Below are 24779 nucleotides of genomic sequence, written 5' to 3'. Positions count from 1 at the left end.
ATACTATAAGAAGATTCCACAATGTAGACAGGATCTCAAAAAATTTCATTGAACTTCAATCTTCTGATCTCAAAGAAACAAAGAAACAATATATTGTTGAGGCAGAAGAGGTCTTTTAGTTTTTACTCCTTCCCACAGGAATTTAGTAAGGAATGTCAACCTGAAAACCTGCTTTATATGTTCAGGTTATGGATATAGTAGCATCCTATGTATTCTTCAGGCAGCCAGGGAGAAAAGCTAGATTTAGAAGCAGATGCCTTCAGGCCATACTTTTACTTTTAAGTTATTGCAATAAGCCCCACAACGGCCCTGTTTTAAAGTAGGCATTTTAGCAATCACATACCTCCACATAGTCCTTGGCATGACCCCAGTCTCTCTTGGCATCTAAATTTCCCAAACTGAAGCATTCCAATTGTCCCAGATGAATCTTAGCAACCGAACGACTAATCTTTCGAGTTACAAAATTGGCCCCTAAAATAAAGACAAAAGATAAAATAAAGAAATTAAAAAGTATCCGATAAATATCCTATAACTAATCCTAAAAATACAGATTATGACAATCTTTTCTGCTCTCCTTGTTTCAGTCACCTCAGTTTGATCGTGCTTTATCACACCACTGCCAGTACATCAACCACATCAGCTCTGCTTCCTCAATAAATATCTTTCTTTGAAAGCAGCCAAAGATGGAAACTTCGGTGTTCAGAATAATTTATTTGAGGCAAAAAAAAAAAAATATTTCAAGCATTAAGTTTCCAGAAACACAATATAAAATAAGGCAACAGTCAAATGACTGAAGAATCTTGTCAGTGCATAAATGTGCATATGTCAAAGAAGGCACAGCAACCATCCTTACTTGTTGCAATTATTTGAAGCAGAATTACCTCAGAGTAAATTTCTATCCTCTTGATGATGCCATTTAAAGGCAAAGAACTTAGATTAACAAGGTTAGAAAAGTTAGTTATTTTGCATAGAGATTTGCTATGTTACTTACTATAAAATAGACTTGTACATAAAAGTAGGCACTATTTATAGGAAATGACTTTAGAATACAGGTAGACCTTGCTTAGCAACCGTTCAAAATTGTGACAATGCTGAAAAAATAACTTTGCAACCAAGATGTGCATTTACAACCTTCACAGTGTTTCTCTCTCAATTCTGTGTTCATCATTAAAGTCAATTGATATATACTGTCCTGTGTCTGACCAATTTCCCCCACCCCCTAGCGTGCAGAGATTGCCTAAACAAGCAATTTCTTTAGGCAATCTCTTCTGTGCCTGATTGGATTTTCTCCCTCTTGCAGAGTAGAGAGATTGGATAGGAACGAATTACAAGAGTAAGCAGGCACATCATGGGGAACATACTGGCTGATTGTTTAGTGTTCCTGTGGTTGATATAAATTGAATGATCTTTAGAAACTTGGATCTAATTACAACTTTCATTTTGCAATCGTTACTTCTTCAGGGAAAATTGAAAATGTTAGGAAGAGGAGTTCATACCTACTATTCCCACAAGCTACTGATGAATTAGACAGCATATATATCTGAATCCAAAGCAACTAAGTAATTATGGGCATAGGTGAACTTTATCTTGAAATAACTAATGTAAAAAGTAAACAAAAACATCAGTAATACATTTGTCACCTTAATAAAATTGTTGCAGTCTTGAACCAGATGTTGAATAGATCCAGTTCTTGGGTTTTAAGATTTGATTGACTGATTTGTTTATATGCCATCAAGTTATTTTCAACTCCTAATGACAAAATACATACATTTTTTCCCATGACAACCTATCCCTAAAATAGTCTTTCAGGTCTTCCAACAGTGCAGTCATCGCTACCACTACTGTAACTGTGTCCCTTGTCCTCTTCCTTTTCCTTCAATCCCTCCCTACTCAAAATAGGACAAGAGGTAAGAATATCTAATTAAAAGTTTTGTGCAATTGTATCACTTGGTAAAAATATTTGGCCTCCTGGTCGATGAGTCCTAACAACACCCCTTAAAAATAATAAATCATTTTCAAAGTGAGTCTTTGATCTTGATTATTTTTTATGCTCCCTATGCTAAGGTTTATAATAATATAGTTATACAGAGTAAGATACATAAAGCCTGTAACTACAATCTCAGATGTTAGTATTCGTACTTCTTGCTTTAAATAGCATAACATTAACAATTATTTAAATAGGTTTCATGTATTAGATCTAATAAATGTTACAGTACATTTAAGAAAAATATTTCCCTCTCATAAAAAAACTGAAAACGTTTGTTTGAAGCTTTAACAACACTTTACTAAACTAACAACCAATTCTGCATAGAGTAATGGAAAAGATTAAATGCTTTCCAGGAAACTACCTTCCTTTTCTACTTTAGGACACTTGAAAAGCTGCTTTATGAGCCTTTTAAAATGTTTAATATATGAGAGCTAGCTCTAAATGTAAAAAAAAGTAAAAGGAGGCAGTGAAATGCAATTTACTGAAAGACATTCAAGATTTTTCAAGGGAGCGTTAAAAAAATATGAAAAATGTTCATGCCTATTTATTACATTAAAAAACAGAAACAAGTTCAAACTGATTCTTTTATATACTCTAGGAAAATTTCAGTGATAGAGGATTCTCTTAAATATTACCAGAGGGATCATTTAGGTTTTTTATGGAGTTCTGATAATGCTTTATGTTCCTGGCAGAACTGGAAATGATGCAGGATAGGCAGAAGAGAGAAGAAAGAAAATCTAGTTACACGATAATAAATTTAACTCCCAACGGATTTCAACATTTTAATTTTAATTTATGTACTTATATTACTTATGTAATATAAGTAGAAACAATTTATTTTAAAAAATGGTATCTAGTTATTAAAGGTAAAGTTTCCCCCGCACATGCATGCTAGTTGTTTCCAACTCTAGGGGCCGGTGCTCATCTCCGTTTCAAAGCCGAAGAGCCAGCGTTTGTCCGAGGATGTCTCCGTGATCATGTGGCCGGCACGACTAGACGCCGAAGGCACACGGAACACTGTTACCTTCCCACCGTAGTGGTCCCTATTTTTCTACTTGCATTTTTACGTGCTTTCAAACTGCTAGGTTGGCAGAAGCTGGGATGAGTAACAGGCGCTCACTCTGTTACGCGGCACTCTGGATTTGACCCACCAAACTGCCGACCTTCTGATCGACAGGCTCAGCGTCCTAACCCACTGAGCCACCGCATTCCCTATCTAGTTATTATTTATACTTTAATTTTATTAGTAAAATTAAATTATAAACTGAGGAAAGTAATTTTAGTTCTAGAAGAAATTTAAAGTGACATATAATTCATGAAAAAAGCTAGCAATAACATTTCAATCATAAAGTATTCAAGGTGTTCTGGATGCTTATCTTTGTCTCTGACTGATGTACAATAACTTCAAGTGATATAAAAAGTGAGTCAGAATGAAAAGCTATGCAAGATTTATAGATCTTTGAACTGAACAATGTGCTGATGATTACCCTTCTTCTTCTGTTGCATACATAAATTAGTTCAACACAAGGGCCAATATTGGTAGTGCAAAGAGGGCCTTGAAACAGTTATTCAGAAACTTAGATAAGCAAAGAGGGTTGAACCTTTTTGTAAGTGCTGGAAAGGAAGGTATTGTTAAGAAGAGATTCACAGTATTTGTCAGTTATTGACAACTGAGGAAACCTGATGGTGCAGTGGTTAAATGGAATTGCAGGCAAAATTCAATCCTGGAATTGTAGCCTGAAGTTCAATCTTAATGGGGCTCAAGGTTGACTCCGCCTTCCATCCTTCCGTGGTCGGTAAAATGAGGACTCAGATTGTTGAGGGTACTATGCAAATAATGCTGACATTGTAAACTGCCCAATATGTGCTGTAAAGTGCTATGGGGCATATATAAATCTAAATGCTATTGCTATTAACCCAAATCAATCAGGTCATGGATTGCAATCTATTATTTCAGTCCAATGTGGACTGGAAGTTTTTTCTTTTTCTTTACTTCCTTCCCTGTTTAAGGATGAGAGTGAAAGACTGGCCTGTCATATAGTTATTTCAGCGTTGTTTGCAGAATTTAAAAAGTAAAATTTTCACATTAGCTCTCTAGGCACAAAGCTATTTTTTGGGATTCTTTTAATACTCTAAAAAGCAGAAATACATTTCACAAGAAAAAAGTGACACGTATACAAATGTATACAACTATAATTATTTGTGACTATGCACAGTATACATGACTGTATATATATGCTCAGCATATGTGTGCTTGCACATACACATAATATCTGGCTACAATATCTACTGGAAGTAATCTCAGAATTAGACAGAACATCAAAGATTTATAGATCAAAAGCAGCACTGAACACAGATTTCTTTTTTCTTTTCCCAAATCATGCCACTCTTTAAAGAGGCAATCTGACCTTAAAATTCTTTCATAGGAAATCCCACTTATATTCAATTTTAAATATATCAGAAACCACACCAAAAACTGTCAGAAATATACTGACTTCAGATATTTGACACATTTTAAATAATTTGAAAGCAAATCTTATAAATATAGAATGTATATAACTCTAATGGATCTTTCTTTTTTAATATCTTACAGTCATACTAATTTTTGTATCAAAAAAAGACTTCTTTTAAAGTTATAACTCATCGACAAGTAGAATTATTCCTATCTTCCTTTTTAAAAGATTGTGTCTGGCTTTCCCAGGATAACTGAGGACATTTTAGAAACCCTGAAAGTGTGTTTTTGATAACAGTGTGATCTGTTATTTAAAGTAAAATTAAATGAACAGCAGTGTACAATGGTATTTTGCTATAACTCTGTGAAAATGGGAAGAATTGGCATGGTAAAGCAACTTCACTTCATTTTATTTTAACCATTTTAAATGCCCACTCCCAAAATATTGGCTTCTCCCATTTATCTCTTTTCTCGTGTATCCTCAAATAAATGTTTACGCTGGAAAACTTTTATTTATGTCCTCTTTATTCAATATGAATATTAATCTAAACCTTGGTTATTTTTTTCTATGAACTGATGAACTCTGAGCAAAACAGCACAAGCATTTTGTGACATTAATAACATACAACCAAGATAATGAATCTCTATAGGGTAGGCCAGATATGGTTTCATGAGAAACATGAATTTCATCATAGAAATTTTTTTAGAACTGAAATGGAAATCTCAAAATTCTGTTCTCTCAATAGTGCTTATATCTTAGACAATTTTACAGATGGTAATTTTGTTTTATTGTGCTAACTATGAAAGATATCCTATAAAGTCTGAACTAATTGCCACTGAACTGTTATATACCATTTTAACCTCAAGGTTACATATAAAAGCTTTGATTATAAAGAGTGTTGAATCTGTCAAAAAAACACAATTCGTTAAACAGAAACGTATTTCTCTTCAGACATATATTAGAATAGTAATGAAAATTTTTAGACATGTTCCTTACCTCTCCTGGGACTCTCATGGTTGAAAAGAATACCGTTCACAGCAAAGAGATTATAGGCCTCCCTGAAATTTACCACAATCCAATATGCATAGAGTTTGGCTGCCCCTGAAACAATAATTCTGATTATTTACCGAAATATTTACAAAACTTAGTATATTCATTTGTCCATCCATACCGAAAAGAAAAAGCCAATAAAAATCATTTCTAAATAATTCATTAGAACACTGGCCTCAGACATGTTTTCAATTTCTGTTAATATAAACGGATGTGGAACAAAATAGCTGCTGCACTCATTGAAAGTGCTAGGGGACTTTTCTCATCATGTCCTATCATAAATATAATTGATATTTAAGCATTAAACAAGAATTCTTAATCACACTATAGAATCTCTACTTAAAACAATATTGCATGGAAGTATTTAACTTCAGTTGGTTTGAAATACCAGTTTGTTTTAATGCTATAACACTTAAAGTCTCTTTTAATTCATCATAGAATGCATGATAGCCATCAAATAAAATTCATTCTAATAATCACTTGAATATCATATAGTTTAGTGGTTAAGATGCTGGCCTAGGAACCAGAAGACCGTGAGTTCTAGTCCTGCCTTAGGCCTGAAAACCACCTGGGTGATTTTGAGCTGGTCACATTCTCTCAGCCCAGATACTTCACAGGGGTTTTTTGTGGGGAAAATAAGAGGAGGAAGGAAAGAGTATTAGGTAAGTTCTCACCTTTGAATTATTTATAAAAGAAAAATAAAGGCAGAGATATAAATAAATAAATAAATTTTACAATTAAAAACAGAAAAATAATGTCAGCTCATTTCTAGCAATGAATAATACCAAAAATCATGTAATAAGTACAGTTTGTGTAAATAAATAAATAAAAATTAAGTACCCATACAATGGCAAATGCTGTTTATCAATAAACAATAAATAAATCTTTTCACAATTAAAATAATAATAAGCAGACAAAATAAATGTCTTTCTGCAATTCAAATAAAGACAAGAAGATAAGATTAAGATAATGGATTAAAAATGAAATACATGACTACACAAAACAGAACTTTTTTGGGAAAAAACCCTTTGTTTTGGCATTCTATACAAAAGCCTTTAATTTGGCAGATAGGAAACCTCCAGTCAAAAAATAAATCAGGAGGACACACTAGTACAGAGATCCCCAACCTTTCGGGCATCAGGGACCAGTGCCATCGAGAAAGTTTTTTTCCACGGACCCGAGGGGTGTGTGGTTTTGAATACTGCTGGCATCCCGCAGATGGAGTTTTGCTTGTTTGTGCGACCTGCTTGCTGGCATGCTGCGGACCGCTCCTGGTCCACAGACCAGGGGTTGGGGACGCCACTTTCATACTACTGTACAAAAGCTACACAGATACATTCACAACATTAATGGAAATTAAATTCAACCTGAAGAAGACTTTAATTTTCCAAAGTCCTTCAAAACAAATAGGCTAAACTTTTAAATTACTGCACCAACAAATAATATGTCTAACATGGATTCCAATCTCAAAAACTGTGATGTTGCATCGACTATAAGAGGTTCTTTTGAATCTGTCAAGAAACTAATGCACCCACCATATGGAGATCGGGGATAAAATGGAGTAGTTTCCTTTTGAGGTATTTCTTGCACTTTTCCATAAAGTTCACTTGTTGAGGCTTGATAGAATTTTACAGAGTTTATGAGACCGCATGTCTTGATAGCATCTAGTAATCGTAAAGTGCCAATTCCATCAACATCTGCTGTATATTCTGCTAAATCAAACGATATCTGAGGAGATATAAAAAGACAAAAATGCAAAATGAAAAGCAATGCTATCCACAAAGTAGAATTTAAGGCTCAGCCAACTGGAAGGTATATCTTGTGGCATATAGGTTTACAGTGACCTTAAACATGAGACTTTTATATCAGGTAATACTGTCATTCTAATAAAGTCAAGTTATAAAACTTTTTGTTTCATGGATTCCAGTTCTTCTGATAATATAGTGTAAATGTCAGGCACAAACAATCAGGATCACACGTAAGTTCCAGTTCAGATTTATTGCTCAAGCCTACACACAAGATTTATGGTAAGTACTAAATTGGTGTGAGAAAAGAGTTAATGGAATTTGGGGGTGGTGGTGGTGGATTTAGAGTTGTATGTAGTCATGTAATGATTCTAGGCTAAGTTCTCTTTTAATTCTGCCCCCAGCTCTGCCTGCTCTTCTACAGCTGTTATTAATACTCTTTCTATTTAAAAAAGTTCCAGATTTCTTAGGTGAGAAATAGAAAAATAAAGCATAATAAAATTATATGTTTTACAAGGGAGGACCATGTGACACTGACATGCAACTGATACTGATTTTGCCTCTTTCCTTCTGGACTTAAATGTTGGTTGGATGCTCTAGGAAAAAAAGTATTTTTCATCAATAAAACCTTGCAAACTAAGGCCTCAAACTATAAGCTAAACAGGCAAGGCAGTAGGATACTGGAAGAAATTAACTATGAAGTTCCCTATTTCCTTCCCATTACAGTCCCTAGACTGATGGGAAATGGAATGTTCATTTTACTTTGTCTTAAATAGAGGAACAGCATGTTTAACAATCTGAACATCTCTCAATCTATGAATCTCTCTCTCTCTCTCTATATATATATGTATATATACACATGCCTGAGAAGTACTCAAACCTTTTTTGAATACTTTTTTGATATCAGATTACACTAAGGCTATAAATATGCTTTATCTATGAATGAGAAAATTACATGCTACTCATGAACTTTGGCAAGAACCGCCTCTGACACGTGTTATATTCCAGTGAATGACCCGAAATGTTTCTGCCATTTGTCTTATTTTTGATTCATTACCAGAATCTATATTTCAATGTTTAACAGTAATCAATTCAGAAACAATATGAAAAAAACCCAGGGTGACATTTTCTAGAATATAAATTCTGTAATGATTATAAAACTTGATTGCAATGTATTCCTGAATTCAACATAATCCTAAGCATTTTACTGAGAGATAAAGATCACTGAAAATTATATTAACGTAATTAGGTTTATAGTAATAAATTCCTTATTTTATTGTCACCATTAATTAATTTGGTCAGCATTATAAAGAGGATTTTATTAAAAAATATTTTAGAATCATAATGATAATTTTAACATTAGGAAAAAGTCAGGGTTTTGTACAATGCATACTTTACAAATATATTTATAAAACATATTTATTTGGGTTTTCATTATCTCACCATCTCTACATTGCTGCAGCACAGCTAGGACAGATAAAATTTGAAATGTAGCAGTGTTGATGATTAGTGACACTATAATGCTCTAAAGGTTTTCATACATAGTGAAACCCAGCTGTGCTAAATGCTTTAAATGCTTTTTAAAAAAGGCAGGGTGTCTTGCAAAACCTCTACAAAAAACTTTCACAAGGGAACTGTAAAAACATAGCCAATTAATTCTGCCTTATAGATATCATGGGAATCAATGGCTGTGAATAAAATGTGAACAGAGAAATGTGACCATTTTTTTCTATTTTAACAATTTATAATTAATTTTATGTGTAATGTGCAGCTCTAAGTGCATTCAACTGAAATATATTAATATATTAAAAGACTAGCAATACTTTAAAGTAGGTATGGTTGGTAAAAGCAAACATTCCTGTCAATAGCTTTTTCCTTATTAGGATCAACCAAAAAAACCAAGAAAATGTTCAGGTTTTTGAATTCTCCAAAACTCATTCTTTTCACTGTAGTTGTGAATTTTTTATTTACAAAGGGAGGGGGAAGGAAAATAAAATAATTAGGAAAGCTGACATAGCTAGAATTACCAACTAATAAATACTATTTCAGAATTATAGCTGAGATACCAGCAGACTACCAGATGGATAAGCAAAACAAATGAAATTGAATATAATATTTATAGTTTGAAACATATTTATAGTTTGAATTCCTTGAATTTTTTTAAATGTCTGAGGTTCCTCTCTCTGACAGTGTCATAATGCACATCCTTTATAGCCACTTCTACCCCATATATCTGTCGTTGAATGGAATGAAGATGCTATTCCATATGTGCAGCACATATTAAAACAAGCTTCTTTTTATATAAAGAAGGAACCCTAAGTAACTGCCCACAGAAATTAAATTCTCTAGTTTCCTGAATCCTAGAATTTTAATCCCCCATACACACACTCTATTCATTAACCTTTAGGAAAGTAAATCCCAAATATGAATATCAATATCTGATTCTCAGCATCTCCCACAAATATTCTGATCAGGAATGGTGAACTTGAACAGAAGCTAAGCATCAATTTAAAAGAATGCAAAACTGAGTAAATGTGGAGTTAGAGTATTATTTAAGAAAAGTCTAAATCAGATTATTTTTAATCTCTTTTGTCCAGAAACCCAAGACGTTTCTTCTTCCAATTTTCCCCCATAACAGTCCTATGAAATAAATTAGGCTCAATATGAGTGATTTGCTAAAAGTCATTCATCAAGCTTCTATGGCTGAGTATAGCACTGAACTTGAGTCTCACCTGCCCTAGGCAAGACTGTTTTTTTAAATGATTTTTTTCCATATTGGGCATTCAACCATCACACAGAAAACCAACACAGTTGGTTTAATAATGGCAATAGAGTATTCCTCAAATTTAGCTGATAATCTGATAGCTACTTTTTGGCCACTTAGGGAGACATAATTGTGTCTCATATCCCTATTCTTTAGATTGGAAGGGTGGCTAATAATTGATGTTTTTAGCAATTTACAAATGAATCACTAAGATGGAAAGTAGACCTGGTTCTGGAAATGTGGGAGGGATGAACAATCTGTTAAGGGAGAAGTTTGATAAAAGATTACTTAGTCCTAATAAAGAAGAAAGTGTGAGAAAGATATTCAAAAGGATCTGCCTCAGTTTTGCTTGGTATAAGATGCAGTAGAAAGATACTCTATCAATTCATATTATTGGATACTCTATATCCACCATTATGAAATGATTTGAGAAGCTGATAAAGGACTTTATTGTATCTAGCCTCCCGCCAGCATTTGACCTGCTTCAGTTTGCCTACCGACCAATTCGCTCTAGGAGGATGCTATCTCTTCTGTTCTCCATCTGAGCCTGAAGCACTTAAGAGGAAAGAAATACTCATGTGCGTTTGTTGTTTGTTGACTTCAGTTCGGCATTTAACACAATCATCCCCCAGCATCTAGTAGACAAACTGGGCCTTTTAGGCTTAAACACCCCTTTGTGCAACTGGATTCTGGATTTTCTTACCACAGGCCCCAGTATGTGCAAACTGGAACAAATACCTCTAATACCATTTCCCTGAGCACAGGTTCTCCACAGGGCTACGTCCTAAGTCCACTGCTGTTCACCCTGTTGACCCATGACTGTTGTGCTAGGTTTGCCACCAACCATATTGTAAAATTTGCAGATGATCCAACAGTAGTGGGCCTTATTCATGATGACAGTGTGGAAGCTAATCGCAAGGAGGTTGAGGCGTTGGTGAACTGGTGTAAAGAAAACAGCCTAGTTTTAAATACCAGTAAAACCAAAGAAATCATTGTCGATTTCAGAAAAGGCAGGCACAGCCACACTTCTCTATGCATTAATGATTCACCTGTGGAGATGGTTACCAGCATCAAATTCCTGGGTGTGCAGCTAACAAGTAGGCTGGCTTGGTTGCTCAACAGTGAGAAACTAGTAAAGCGGGCACAGCAGCGCCTGCACTTTCTGCATCGCATGAGAAAAGCTCATTTTCCTTCCCCTGTACTGACCACTTTCTACAGGGGGACGATTGACAGCATCCTGTCATATAGCATCACAGTCTGGTTTGGAAACATCACTGCTTCAGACAGGAAGGCGGTGCAGAGAGTGGTGAGGATGGCTGAAAAGATCATTGGCATTTCCCTCCCTCCCATCCAGGACACAGCACAGAAGTGTTGTTTGAACAGGGTCCGTAAGATTATCTGGGACACTACTCATCCTCTTCACAACCTGTTTTCCTTGTTACCTTCTGGGAGGAGGCTTCGTGGTATCCATAGCAGAACATCCAGATTCAACCATAGTTTCATTCCATACAGCATTAACCTTGTGAACTCTCAGGCTTTCTCCTTCCGTTACATATTCAAGTTGGACAGTATTTAATATTTTATTGTTATGTATATGTAGGGGTGTGGGTCTATACATATGTTATATAGTATGTTTTGGGGGTATGTCATGTATGTGTCTCACTTTGAGAGTGGGCAACTAAATTTCATTTTTGATGTGCGCCATTGTGCCCACAGTAAAATGACAATAAAGATTATCTTTTCAGGCTTTCAGTACTTTGTTCTGATAACCACAGTGATAAAAGAACCTCTGAAATCTTTGTTGTTCCTATTACTGTTCAATGTTTACAGTTATCTCCAAAAGCTTATCAACTTTCAATTCTCAAATTTCAGGTCATAGGCTATGAAATAGCTACCAGTTCAAGTAAGGGGTCACATGTGTGCATATGACACATTCATGAAATCACCCAAACTCAAAGTTGATTATGCTAAGATTGTATTTATTAAAATTTTGAGGGGCAGAGTTTCTCACCTAATGTCTTTATTTGACTGATACATATCATAGTTTAGTAAGCAATAAGAACCAACAGCTATTATAACACGGATTAATGTTATCAACTATTGTGATTGTAGATGGATAATGATATATGAGTAAAAATGCCACCTATTTAAACTCATTTTTAAAAATACTGTCGTTCTAAATAAAAATAAAACAAAATCCTTTATTGAGTTTTCTTTGCTAATTTAATACTATAAGAAACATCATTCTTTTCAGATGGTCAACTAAGTAAAGTAAGTAAAGAATACTGGCAATGGAATAAAATCTATTAAAATATTATAATATAAGTAAGATTTAAACAGATTGTTGAGTACTTCCAGGTAACGTAGAGGAATCTGGATTTCTGTTAATCAAGGAACACTATTCTTTTCAGCTGCCTTTTCAAAATGAGATTGCCAGGATATTGTACATTGTATTCTTATAAAAAGTTTGCGATCTGTATACAAATGCCAAATAAAAGTTTCACTTTAAATTGTTTAAAACAGATGTATTAAGATAAACCCCCCAACTAATTTTTAAAAATACACTTTGGAAAGGCAAGCAGAAAAATATTCAACAGGTCATCCCTTCCTCAAGAAAAACTTACCAAACATGAAAAAAAAGCCTTAAGGTTGAAGAAATTCTTCCAGTCAATAGAATTATGTAAAATTTACATGGACTAAAGAAAAGACTAGCAAATTAGTACATCTTCATTGGAAAGGAAATGTGAATACAAGAACCTGTAACGGATTCTAAACTGGGAATGCCAAAATGAGCCAGGTGGCAAATTGGTTTAAATCTGCTTTTTCACATAAAAGTTATGACTTGAAAAAAGACAGGTAAGATGCCTTCCTGGCATTTACAGGCACCAATGAAAAAGAAACCAAATTAAATGAAACACAGGCGGAAATGAAGAACAACAAAAATTTTGGCTATTCTGAAATCAGCTGCAATATCAGGGATTTTTTTTTTTAAAAAAAAATCAAGATCAGGCACTTAAAATTCTATCTTATACTACACAGTTTCTTTAAGGTCCAAATACTACAGGAAATAAGTGCTTATCTGTGAAAGCCAGAAAAATAACAAAGGTACAGGGGGCATTTTCTATTCTTTTGCTGTTCTGCCCCCAACTGTGAAGTGTTCGGCGCTTCCTCTTGGTCCCAGCCATTCACCGTGCATTTGGCTTTAATCAGGTAGAGGGCAGGAACTCAACATCCTGCAGCCTTGCTCTGATTAGGAGGAGTCAAATTCTACAAATTGGCATATTCTTCCTTTGCTCTTGCTTATTTGATGAATCATTTGTTTTAAATAATTTCAAAGGAACACTCGAAAAGTAGCAGACCAAGATTGTTACTATTTTCAAGTCTATTTATAATATCCCCAAGAAAAGAAGGTCGATTATTTTCTTTTCAACAAACTAATGCTTCAACATTCTCTTACATTAATGCCACAGAGCAATTATCATGTTGGAAAACCTGCTGACTGCTAAAACCACCAATCCATAAAATGTCAAAGACTGGATCTTTAAAAAAAGCAGTATAAAGTAATAAATTTGAAAGTGCTTTATTGATATAAAGTCTAATAACTTTATATGAATTATTTTTGGAGGGATGATTTATACGGAAGACACATAAATCTTTGAAACAGGATATTTGGTTCAATGGTGGTTCACATGTATTGTATATACTACAGAAGGTGTAAAAATAATTCAAGAATTAACTGAATCTTGAATCATAATGCTGGAAAATAAATGGAGACACTGGATGTACCAATAGATATAATTAATTTATTATACATTATTTGTTCTAGCATCCACTTAAGTACTGAAATAATACCTTCAAGTCTTCCTTCCTTTCTCCCTCCCTCCCTGCCTTTCTTTCCTCTGAAAGTACCAAATATTTTATTATTTGCAATAGATCAATCTCAGTAACCTTATGAATAAATTGGCTAGAAATATTTCTTACATATCATTAAAGAATATTGGGGAAAATGCACAATAAAATTGATAGAAAGCCCAGCACCTGTGATTATAGTAATTTCTTTCCCCAAATTCAAATCAAGAATATTGCTCCTCAAATGAAACAGCCCCACAATGGTTTGTATCCAATGGTGTTCAAATATGATTGAAATTTAGAAGATACCCTGGACTGGATTTAAGGCAGAGGTTTAGCTTCATTACATAAAGACTGCAAGGTCTAACTACAAAGACTGGATGAAGCCCAGTAACAAATTACAAAATAATCAGCATTCTTCCGTTGTGATGAGAGATATGGAAAACAGAGAACCTCACCTCATAGGAATAGTACTTTATTATTATCCTCATCTAACCTCTCCTCTTTTGTGGAATCTACTCCATAAAATGATTGATGGCAGAGAGGAAAGATAGTTTTAGGCAGAGACAAGTCACTTCAGTTTCCACAATATCACATTTGGTGGGAACTGCAACAGAACATACTTGATGATACACATTTATATTTTACCTTATAATACTAAAGAACCAATACTAGACAGACTGACTATAACAGAGTTTAATATACTGTATATCTCCAAATGAACATGTTTTCTTCATTAATCATCTACTTAGTAGGACTGTGCGGCTTTTAAAATATTTGGGAATTACCTCAGATTTTATGTGAATTGCTACTAATTCAAACAGCCATGTTCTTTTTCAGGCTTTTTCTTTTTTCTTTTGCATGCAGACTGAAAAATGTTTTCACTGCTTTTCAGTCTCATGCAGAAGCCTGGAGGAAAAAATGACATGCTACTTTAATAAGAAAGAGGTGCTGAGGTATTTTCTAAAAACACACAATTATAATACTTGTCATTTGTGTTAAGTAATTTGTTGCAAGAAAAATGGCAAAACTGTTTGGAGATAAACTGTCTTTTATAGATTTGTAGAGCAGACTATATCTGAAAACTTCAAGCAGTATGATCCAATATGTGTCCTATGTGATTTAATTTCAAGGACAATAATCCATAGTCCATTAGCCACATATGTTGAGCCCCATTTTTGCAGCCCTCTAAGACTAAGTCCCCAAAACTCTGCACCAAAAAGTTAAAAATCAACAGTGTTATTTTTCTGCACATGTTGAAGAAAGAACTAAGTATGCTTTTACTTTTTTTAAAAAAAAAACCAACCTCCAAGTTAAAATCAAGGCAGAAAATGCCTTGTTATATCTCTAGCATTAAGATGCTTGAAAAAAGAGGAAAAATTTTAACAAAGAAAAGTCTCTTTTCAAAGTTTAATTATTTTTTCCATCAATATAATAGTAAAAATATACCATGATACTACAGTTTAGTTCATCTGGACACTGCTAACATTAGGTATTAAAACTCAGAGGAACTAACAAAAGGGAAAAAATTAATTGAAAGTATATTACAATCAATATGAAAGACCCATTTAAAATAACTTTGTTGGATAATTGCACATCATTCTTTCTTTGTCATTTTTAGATGTGGTTTTAGTTCATTTTGGAAACAGTGTTAAATAATTAGGCCTAGATATATAGCTTAGTGTGTACATACTGTACCATGTTTTTATCAGTTATTTTGCATTTGTTTTAAAGGTTTGGATTCTCCAAAGCATCTGAACAATGTTTAAACCTAGTCCATAAAATTATACAATTCTGTGAGTCAAGAAAAAGTAATTACTGTATCACAGCATAAAAGGTGTCAATTTTTTTCCTATTATACTATATGGCATGAAAATGACATGTTTTTTTAAATTTCATTCGCATTTATATATTCCTGGATATTTTATGTAACTCCATGAAACTGGTAGCTTGGGACAAAGGTCATTTGGAAGGGATATGCCATTAAGAACTTACAAAAGCTTGCTTCTAACTTCCCTAATATAAGAGGAAGCAACTCTCAGTAAAGGAAGGATGCCCATGTTAAATAAGGAAATGAGTTTGCAGGATGTACACGTTGCTTTCTATTAAGGGCGAGCAATTTCAACAACAATAAGCAATAGAGAATATTTTAGAGATTAACTACTAATAGTTTAGATATTAAAAAGTTTAAATTGTTTCAGTAAAATTATTTAGCCCAAAAACTGCTGTTAAACATTCAGTTAACTATTGGTGTGAAAATTGATTTTCACCTCTCTCTCTCTCTCTCTCTCTCTCTCTCTCTCTTTCTCTCTCTCTCTCTCTCTCACACACACACACACACACACACACACACACACACACACAATGCAATTGATGCTCCATGAAACTAAGATTTAACAAAAGCATGCACTATATACAGTATTTTGGAGAATTTGCAATATTTTTTAATATACTAGCCATGCAATCATTTCTCTTGACATGTCTCCTTTCTGTTCATTTGGTATTTCTAGTAGGCCAGTTTGGTTTCCTCAGTACTCACTAAGCCTTCATGGTGTACTAGCTTCACTCTAACCCTATCTTCTTCACTGTCTACATATTCTATTGTTTTGATGGTATTTCATCTAACTAATATTTTCTTCACTCTAATTATGTATTCACTTCTTGACTTTAGTGTGCTTGATGTTGTCAGCATAAAGGATGCCCAGGTGTTTATAGTGATCATTTTCAACTAGACTCTTGTTCTTATTTCTATAGGACATCTTGATTCCTGCAATTTTCACTATTTTCTCACATTGATGGGTTGATGGAGAGTGTAGAACTCTTGTCCAATCCATACTCCATTGCAATACTTGGGCTGTATACGTGGTCAGTTGAGCAGAGATTTCATTGCAGGTGGCGTCTTTCCATGGAGCTTCAGAAAATCCATATAAAGGAGGTGAGATAGCCTTGTAGATGTTTTTGATGTTTGGTAGCTATGGCCTGGCTTGTTGAGTACTGTTGACAGAAGAATCAGTACAATGACCAACAGTAATGGTGAAAGTAATCTCTTTGAAAGATTTCTTTCTTGATGTTAATCTTTACCAGTCTATTACTATTGACCAGTAACTGTGTCTCCATTGTGTTTTTGATATTTTCAAATGTTTCTATTTCTAAGAGTTGTAATCAATCCAAGCAACATTCAAGTTGTCTTCCTTCTCTTGCTGTTTTTGTCAATTAGGAGCTGATCTTCTGTTCATCTGCTGTTTGAGCAGTTTCATTTCTGCTCAGATAGAAAACACTTATTTTCAACTAGAAAGTATTGGATTACATCAGTTAGGAATTTGAAAGTTGTTGGTAAGCAGGTAGCTGCTCTGTAATTGCCTGGTGCTGTCCCTTTTGCTGGATATTTCATTATCAGGTAGCTTTTGTCAGATGTTAATCAAACTTCAATTTCACCTCCTTGCAATATATTGTTAAACTGCTCTTGGGAAGTAGGGAGAAGGACTCAAGTGATGGATTAGCCTTGAATCATTGTGTAGCCACAAGTGATCTAGGCTGTTTACCCCCTCCCCCCAAGCTCCATAGAACCTTATCTATGTTCCCATGAGAAGGTAAGCAATCTGAGGAGATTCCTGTATTATAGGCAGAATACAATAAAATAGTTAGCTTGAACTCTACTACTGTGGTTCTGGTTGTTAGTGTTTGACTTGGCAATGAGTGGTTATAGACCAATCAGATATTTCAACCAAAAACTATGCAGTTCACCTTCACCTGGTGCTGACCAATTCTTGATCTTCCCTGTCCTTTTCTTTACCATTTCTGCTGTTGTTGTAACTGCCTATAGTGTGCAATTTAAGATTTATATCTCTTGATCTTCTTGGCTATAGCTATTATTTGCTGCATTATTATATTCAGTGATTTCTTAATGTTCCTTGTTTCCAAGTGACATTTCGGATCAAGTATTCTTGGTCTTCTTTTTCTTCAGCTTCTTTCATCTGTTTTAGCTTGCTTCCACCTCATCTTAGAAGGCTGATCTTATTTTCCAACCTGTCCTTCAAGTTTGCTGGTACATTGTTTAGTTCTTTTCTGTTGATTTTGCATCCAAGATATATTATTATTATTATTATTATTATTATTATTATTATTATTATTATTATTATTATTATTATTATTATTATTATTATTAAAAATGTACTGGCTGCCCAAATCCAATGGATACCAATATATTCTTTTGCTATTAAATATTATACATAAGTATTAGGTGTTGTATATAATGTTTTTAAATGCAGAATTTAACATTCTTAACAAAATAGTAATTTTGGTGATGTGACATAAGTAGAAAAAGTGATTAAATCTGTCAAGTGACTGTCATTTCTAAAAATATTAAATACTTAGAAATTAAATCAGAATCAGTGATTCCTAGAAGCATATCTTAATTCTCAGTGTATTTGGTACAATGATATATGCATGTGTTTGTGTATATATATATGAATGTGATTTTGTGATTGTGTATTCATTTTGATTTGTACTAAGGATAAAATACAGCTACTTTATCATTTATTTATCAAATTTATACACCATCCATCTCATTAAGTGTAATTCATTTTACCAGGTCATCGGGATCCATGGATTTTATTGAAGCTTATTTTCAAAATCCATGTTTTTGGGTAAACAGTCAAATGTATTATTGACCTTTGGAATGTACAGTACCTAATTCTTCAACACTACTTCAAAGTTTTCTAAAACTATCAGTTTGTTCTTTAGAAATATATGCACAATACCTGCACTATTTGTAATAGTATGCATTTGAAGCTAAAAAAATTAGTATTGTATTTACATTTTTTTAAAAATAGAAATTTTTAAAATAGAAATATGCACAAATTATGCCCATATGCTACAGTCTTGTAGATAAACCCAACAAACTTATTTTTCAAAATGGCAAAGACTGTTTCTGACTCATTTCATGCCCTCAATCAAGTCCTGATATAAATGACACTACCAAAAACCATACTAAAAATTTAATTCTTTTTATCCATTTTAATTTGCTTATCTTGCAAAGTTTTTTTTTTTTTGGAAAACTTAGAACTGATGTCACTGTTGTATCTCATAATAAGTCAGTGGATAAATCTATGCATACGCTGGATAAGGTAGAAGGAAGGAGGAAAAAAAAGCAGAGGGGAACCCTGTAAAACATTTGAAAGCTGCCTTTGTTAAACAACACCCCCATTCATTTTAAAGAATTGCAGTCTTTGGCTCTTTAGCTAGTTTTCACCATTACAGTCTGCTTATCAAAGCACTTTATCAGTAGCATAGGAATACCGGTTAACCACCTCATTCAGCTTTAACTTCCCAGCTAGCAGTCTGTCACCAAACAGCTGTTTTTTAATATATGCACTATGTGATGCAGAGCTACTGACAAGTACACCATTGTATTAGGGAACTTGTTCATTTTTGGGATTGGTTTGATTTAAATGCTCAAAGAGAAGGGAGAAAAAACATTATTTGGAGTTTTAAAAGGAAGTTTCATTATCACCAAAGCAACTTGCATGTGTATTCAAGTGGTATAGATTTAAAATTCATCACTTGTGGCTAGGTTGTAAAACACGAGATATTCTGCATGTATCCTATTGACTGAGAAAGCATCTGGAATTAGTGGTAAACAGTGCAATAATAACATATGAACTAATAATTTATGGTTCAATATAATCAGTTCACGAAAGTTTTCCATCATGGTGTTCTTTAATCAGCTGTATCTCTGATCATTTTTCAACCATGTATTCCAATTACATAAAAAATATGCTTGTTTGCTAAGTACGTATGTTTGTATACATCCCTGCAGTTGTAATAGTACTCTGTCTTTCCATCTCTAGGGAACCCAAGACTGCCAACAGTCAAAATAAGAGGGATGAGGAGCTCATCCAAAAGCTAAACTATTAAACTCAGTTGAACAGAAGCTAAAAGCATTTTAATGCAAAAGGGCTGGTTAAAGAGGTCTTGATTCATTTTGCCAAATATTTTATAAAATATATCACTGGAGGTCTGTTTTACTGGTTTGGGACAAATTATTAGGACAAATTGTGTCTTGTCTCAAACTCAAATTAAGGTTTCCAAATCCTTTCTCGTTGCATTTCAGTGTAATTGAAATGCCAGCCTTAACTTCGGTATTTCCGATGTCCGTGTGTATTTGGTTAATAAAGCTATTTTAAAATACAGTATTTTTATTTAATTTATAGAAAATAAGTACATCCAGAAAATTGTTTCAATAAAATTTCAATGATGTTACCTGCAGAATTTGCTGGCCCTGCCCCAAGAGAGGAGAGATTGGAGAAAAAGAGAAATTAAGAGAGCACTGTCAGCTGTTTGCCTAGCCCACCCTTGGCTCCCAGCCCCAGACTGCCAGCATGATTGCATTGCTCTTGATGTGTACAAGAGCAGTTTTTGTCTCTTGAAATTCTTCCCCACACTCTGCTCTGCAGATGGAGAAAAGAAAAACACCACAGCTCAAGCACAAGATAACGCACACAGACTAATGATGATCACATGACTGAGGGACACTGCAAAGGTCATAAATGGCCCATAAAGTTATTTTTTTCAGTACTACTGTACTCTGAATGGTCATTAAATTAATGGTTGGCAAGTGAGAACTGCTTGTATACTTATTGAGACAACGATGCCAAATTGTGTAATTAAAATTCCTCACTGTTTGTATAACAACTGACTAAGAACTTCAATTTTGATACACTTTAAGAACAAACACATATTTTAGGGCATGAATAGAATAATTACAGATAAAAAGTGAAGAACAAATGAAGCACTCTGCATATTTATTGCAGGATGTATGTTTCTCCATCACCAAAACACTATTGTCTGAAATGACATTATTCGTGCATATTTCCAAACATTACCATGTGTTAATAGCATGGGCATCAGCACCAGTAGTATGTTTTTTGTTATTGGAATATTCTAATCATTTAACTATAATAGTATCAATTCTAGTGACTTTTTTATTTGGGACTTAGTATGAAAGTACATGAAACTAAAAATATGATAGCTGCATATGGAATGCCACTATCCAGAATTAATTAATGGGGAATACTTTGAAATGAAGTTTTCCAATGTTTATTCATTTGAATAATTACATATTTGTTAAATAATCATAATTATCTTATTGTCCCTGCACTTATAAGGTAGGTGCTATGTTTTTAATGCAATTTTATTTTAATACTTTGTTCACTTTCCCTGTAGGAAGAACTCTTCAAAGAGATGCAGAAGAAGTTGGTGCTCCAATTTCTACATAAAGTACATGTCTAATTCATGTGCTGTGGGCACTTTTCTCATATGATTCTTTGAAAAAATAGTCTTTTCTGTTAGTATTTTGTTTAGGGCAACCTTTATTCATTTGCTAAATCTTTACCTAGACTTAATCTAGTTGTTACAAATGACATATGTGTTTATCTTGTTTTAGGAATCTACAAGTTTATAAAATGCCTTTTTAAACATAAAGGTAAACTTTAACATGCAAAAATGGCAGCATTATAAAACAGCTAATATTTAGAATCCAATTAAATTGCTGTAAGGGTTTAAATTTATTTATAGCAATCTGTTAATTAAGTATCCATATTTCCCCACTATACAGAAAGAGTATTTGCTGATTTACAGCTATTCAACATCTTACATCATCGTCATAGTTTCCTTTCCTGGTTTCTTCAGATTAGTTGTCGCTTAGAGGTTTTATGTAATTAACTCTAGGCATACAGCTAAAAGGAATTGTTAAGACCTGGGTACATAGCAGCAATAGAGAAACAAAGTGAGAAAAAAAAGGCAGAAAAAATTAGGATAAAATTTAAACATCAGTGAGAACTTGAAGGATTCTGATTTTAGCAATGAGGGAGTTGACTAAAAGAAGCCATTTATTATTATTTCTTCATTGAGTGTTGTGAGCTGCCCAGAGAGTCAGGTATCATACAAATTTAATAAATTATTATAATATTCTAATTCTAGTCTTATTTTGAATAACTTACTCTGGCAACTCATTTGAACCACCTTAAAAGCTTCAAACATTTGTGAACATATATACTGTATTTAAGATTGCATCTGTAAAGTCTGAAGATATATATTTCCTTTCCCTCTCCATGTGTGTATATATGTACGTACATATATGCTCCCCATAGTTGAGTGACCCAAAGTACCTGACCTAGTGAGAAAAACCATGAAGATACACATTTCATTATCTTACTATCTCACAAATTGTGCCTCCACAAATGGAACAAATCAGCTACTTTCGCTTGCAATCCATTTATTTAGAGCTAAAGCTGTATTCTGCAGAATCATCAAAATTCTATTAAAGCAAGATTTATCATTTTAATGTATATTTATATGCAAGTTATAGAAAACATCCTCTTTGAAATACAAATAAATCTAGGATAGCAAAAAAATCTACTTACTGGAACAGGATTAAAAATATTAAAGTGAACCATTTTAAAGGGATTTTTATACTTTCCTTCATACATACCACACAGAATACAAAAAAAATTAGGTACACTAATAAAAATACTAAAATAATCCAGCAGTTTGCAAACAAAGTAAACTAAAGCCACATTTTTTAACATGAAGAATTGGAGGAAATTAATACAAGGTATGTATTACATATATATAATTTCTATGATTTTATTGCACAATGTGAGTTCTGGTCCTGCCTTAGGCATGAAAGCCCACCCACCTCACAGAGTTGTTGTGGTGGGAAAAAACAGGAAAAGGAAGAGGAAGAACTATTTTGTTTGAAAAATGGCAGGAAGAAATCCAAAACCCACACACCAAAGATTTCTCTTTTATACCTGAATGTAGGAGACATTCTAAATACTGCATGCATACATATATAAAATAGTTACATTTTGATATTTTGTGCTTATATGCTTTTTTTAGTAGGGTCACATGGTATCACATGTAGCATTCCCTACAAATGATCAGAACAGTATCAGTTAGCCTTGGGACACTTTGCCGTATTTTGCTAGCACCCTAAAAGCATAATTAAAACCCAATTTTCCCTCAAACATACTAATGACATTCTATGCAAGATCTCTAGAGACTAAGTCAATAAACCATGGTTAGCACAAGTGGTGTGTGTGTGTGTGTGTGTGTGTGTGTGTGTGTGTGGGTAAATATTTAAGAACCAGTTCTTCCAGCTTCACTGTCACCACTGCAGAACAGCTGAGTGAGGCATTGTAGTTCAACTGTCTCTCAACTGGCTCATAAAATTCCGGAAACCTTAGCTTAAATTTGTTATGCTTATGCTACAATAAGCGTCTAGAGCAACTAGAATCTAGATAAATCTGTATACCTTGATAGTTCATTTTCTAGAAATGTGAAAATAGGTATAGTACAGGATTTGTAAGCTATAAAAATGCTGATAGATCATGGGTAGTTATGTGATCAGCTGCAAGAACAAAAATGCATGGAAAGAAGTGAACTGTTTGGTTTCTTCCCAATTTGTTATATTGAAATGAGAACTTGGTATATCAAGCAAAACTTAAAACAGACTGAATGCAATGGAAATTGGTTACTCAATGGTATTTGGTAAAACAAGAAGACATAGGGTTAAGAATGAAAAAGTGATGAATGAATGCAGCTTGAATGTAGCAGTGAGTGATCAGTACAAAAAAAAAAGTACACAGAAGTGGTTTGGTCCCATTAAGAGAATGAATGACAGCTGATTTCTAAAACACGAAGGAAGAGAATTAAGAGGAAGGGGAAGTTCAAGAAAGTTATGGTTGAATGAAACTGATGAGGTATTCAAAAAGAGAGAGGTGAGAACTAAGGAACAAAAGGCAATAAATGCATCACAGCATGGATATGGTGAAAACATGGATGATTTCCTTGCAATAGCAATAGCACTTAGACTTATATACCGCTTCAGAGTGCTTTACAGCCCTCTCTAAGTGGTTTACAGAGTCAGCATATGGCCCTCAACATTCTGGGTTCTCATTTTACCGACTTCAGAAGGATGGAAGGCTGAGTCAACCTCGAGCCGATCAGAATCGAACTGCTGGCAGTGAGCAGAATTAGCCTTTAATACTGCATTCTAACCACTGCGCCACCACGGCTCTTCAAAGGATAGACATGCACAGAGAATATAGCAAACAGAATTAATGTAAACCAAATTTAGCCATATTTCCTTTCCTCTTCTTAGGACTTTAGCTTTTTTCTGTTATTATTTCTTATTTCTTCTGAGTGTTTTGTGTAACATGGTTTATCCTGAAGTAGAACAACATGATGGATTCGTACAAATGTACCAACAAATACAGTATGATTCTTTCATACTGTTTAGAAATAGGCAGATTCTTCAATCCATATGCTAGATATAAAGAAGGAATTAAAGGGGTTTAGTTGGTTCCTGTGAAATTCCTTGCAAGCCACCTCCATAAAAAGTACATGAATGGTGACTACTATCACCAAAGGATGGAAATACATTAGAAATGTATAACATTTCATAACATAACTTCATAACATCAGTTATTAACATGATAGATTAACACAATTGTTGTTGTTGTTAGCTGCGAAGTCGTGTCCGACTCCTCACGACCCTATGGACCACGTTCCTCCAGGCCTTCCTGTCCTCTACCATCTTCTGGAGTCCATTTAGGCTCACGCCTACTGCTTCAGTGACTCTATCCAGCCACCTCATTCTCTGTCGTCCCCTTCTTCTATTGCCCTCAATCTTTCCCAGCATTAGGCTCTTCTCCAGTGAGTCCTTCCTTCTCATTAGGTGGCCAAAGTATTTGAGTTTTAGCTTCAGGATCTGGCCTTCTAAAGAGCAGTCAGGGTTGATCTCCTCTAGGACTGACCGGTTTGATCGCCTTGCACTCCTTCCTTAAGCTAACATTTATGTACTCATTTCCATCCCAATTGGATCCATCCCATATCTTTCTTTCGATTCAGTTATGGGGAAAAATACA

The 24779-nt window shown here is 34.1% G+C and overlaps 1 protein-coding gene across 4 annotated transcripts in view; it reads right to left on the bottom strand.

The window, feature by feature from the left end:
- The window catches only part of GMDS (GDP-mannose 4,6-dehydratase), a 293913-nt gene that overhangs the window by 216852 nt on the left and 52282 nt on the right, over positions 1–24779 (bottom strand). For all 4 annotated transcript variants that reach the window (XM_083358402.1, XM_083358403.1, XM_083358400.1 and 1 more), the window contains exons 5-7: positions 7026–7218; positions 5437–5541; positions 344–471 (exon numbers count right to left, since the gene is read on the bottom strand). In XM_083358402.1, coding sequence (XP_083214528.1) covers positions 344–471; positions 5437–5541; positions 7026–7218 — 426 coding nt within the window. The remainder of the gene's footprint in view (positions 1–343; positions 472–5436; positions 5542–7025; positions 7219–24779) is intronic.

This window comes from Vipera ursinii (assembly GCF_947247035.1).
Source record: "Vipera ursinii genome assembly, chromosome: 3".
Classification (NCBI taxonomy): Eukaryota; Metazoa; Chordata; class Lepidosauria; order Squamata; family Viperidae; genus Vipera; species Vipera ursinii.
This window is presented reverse-complemented; position numbering and strand designations above follow the sequence as displayed.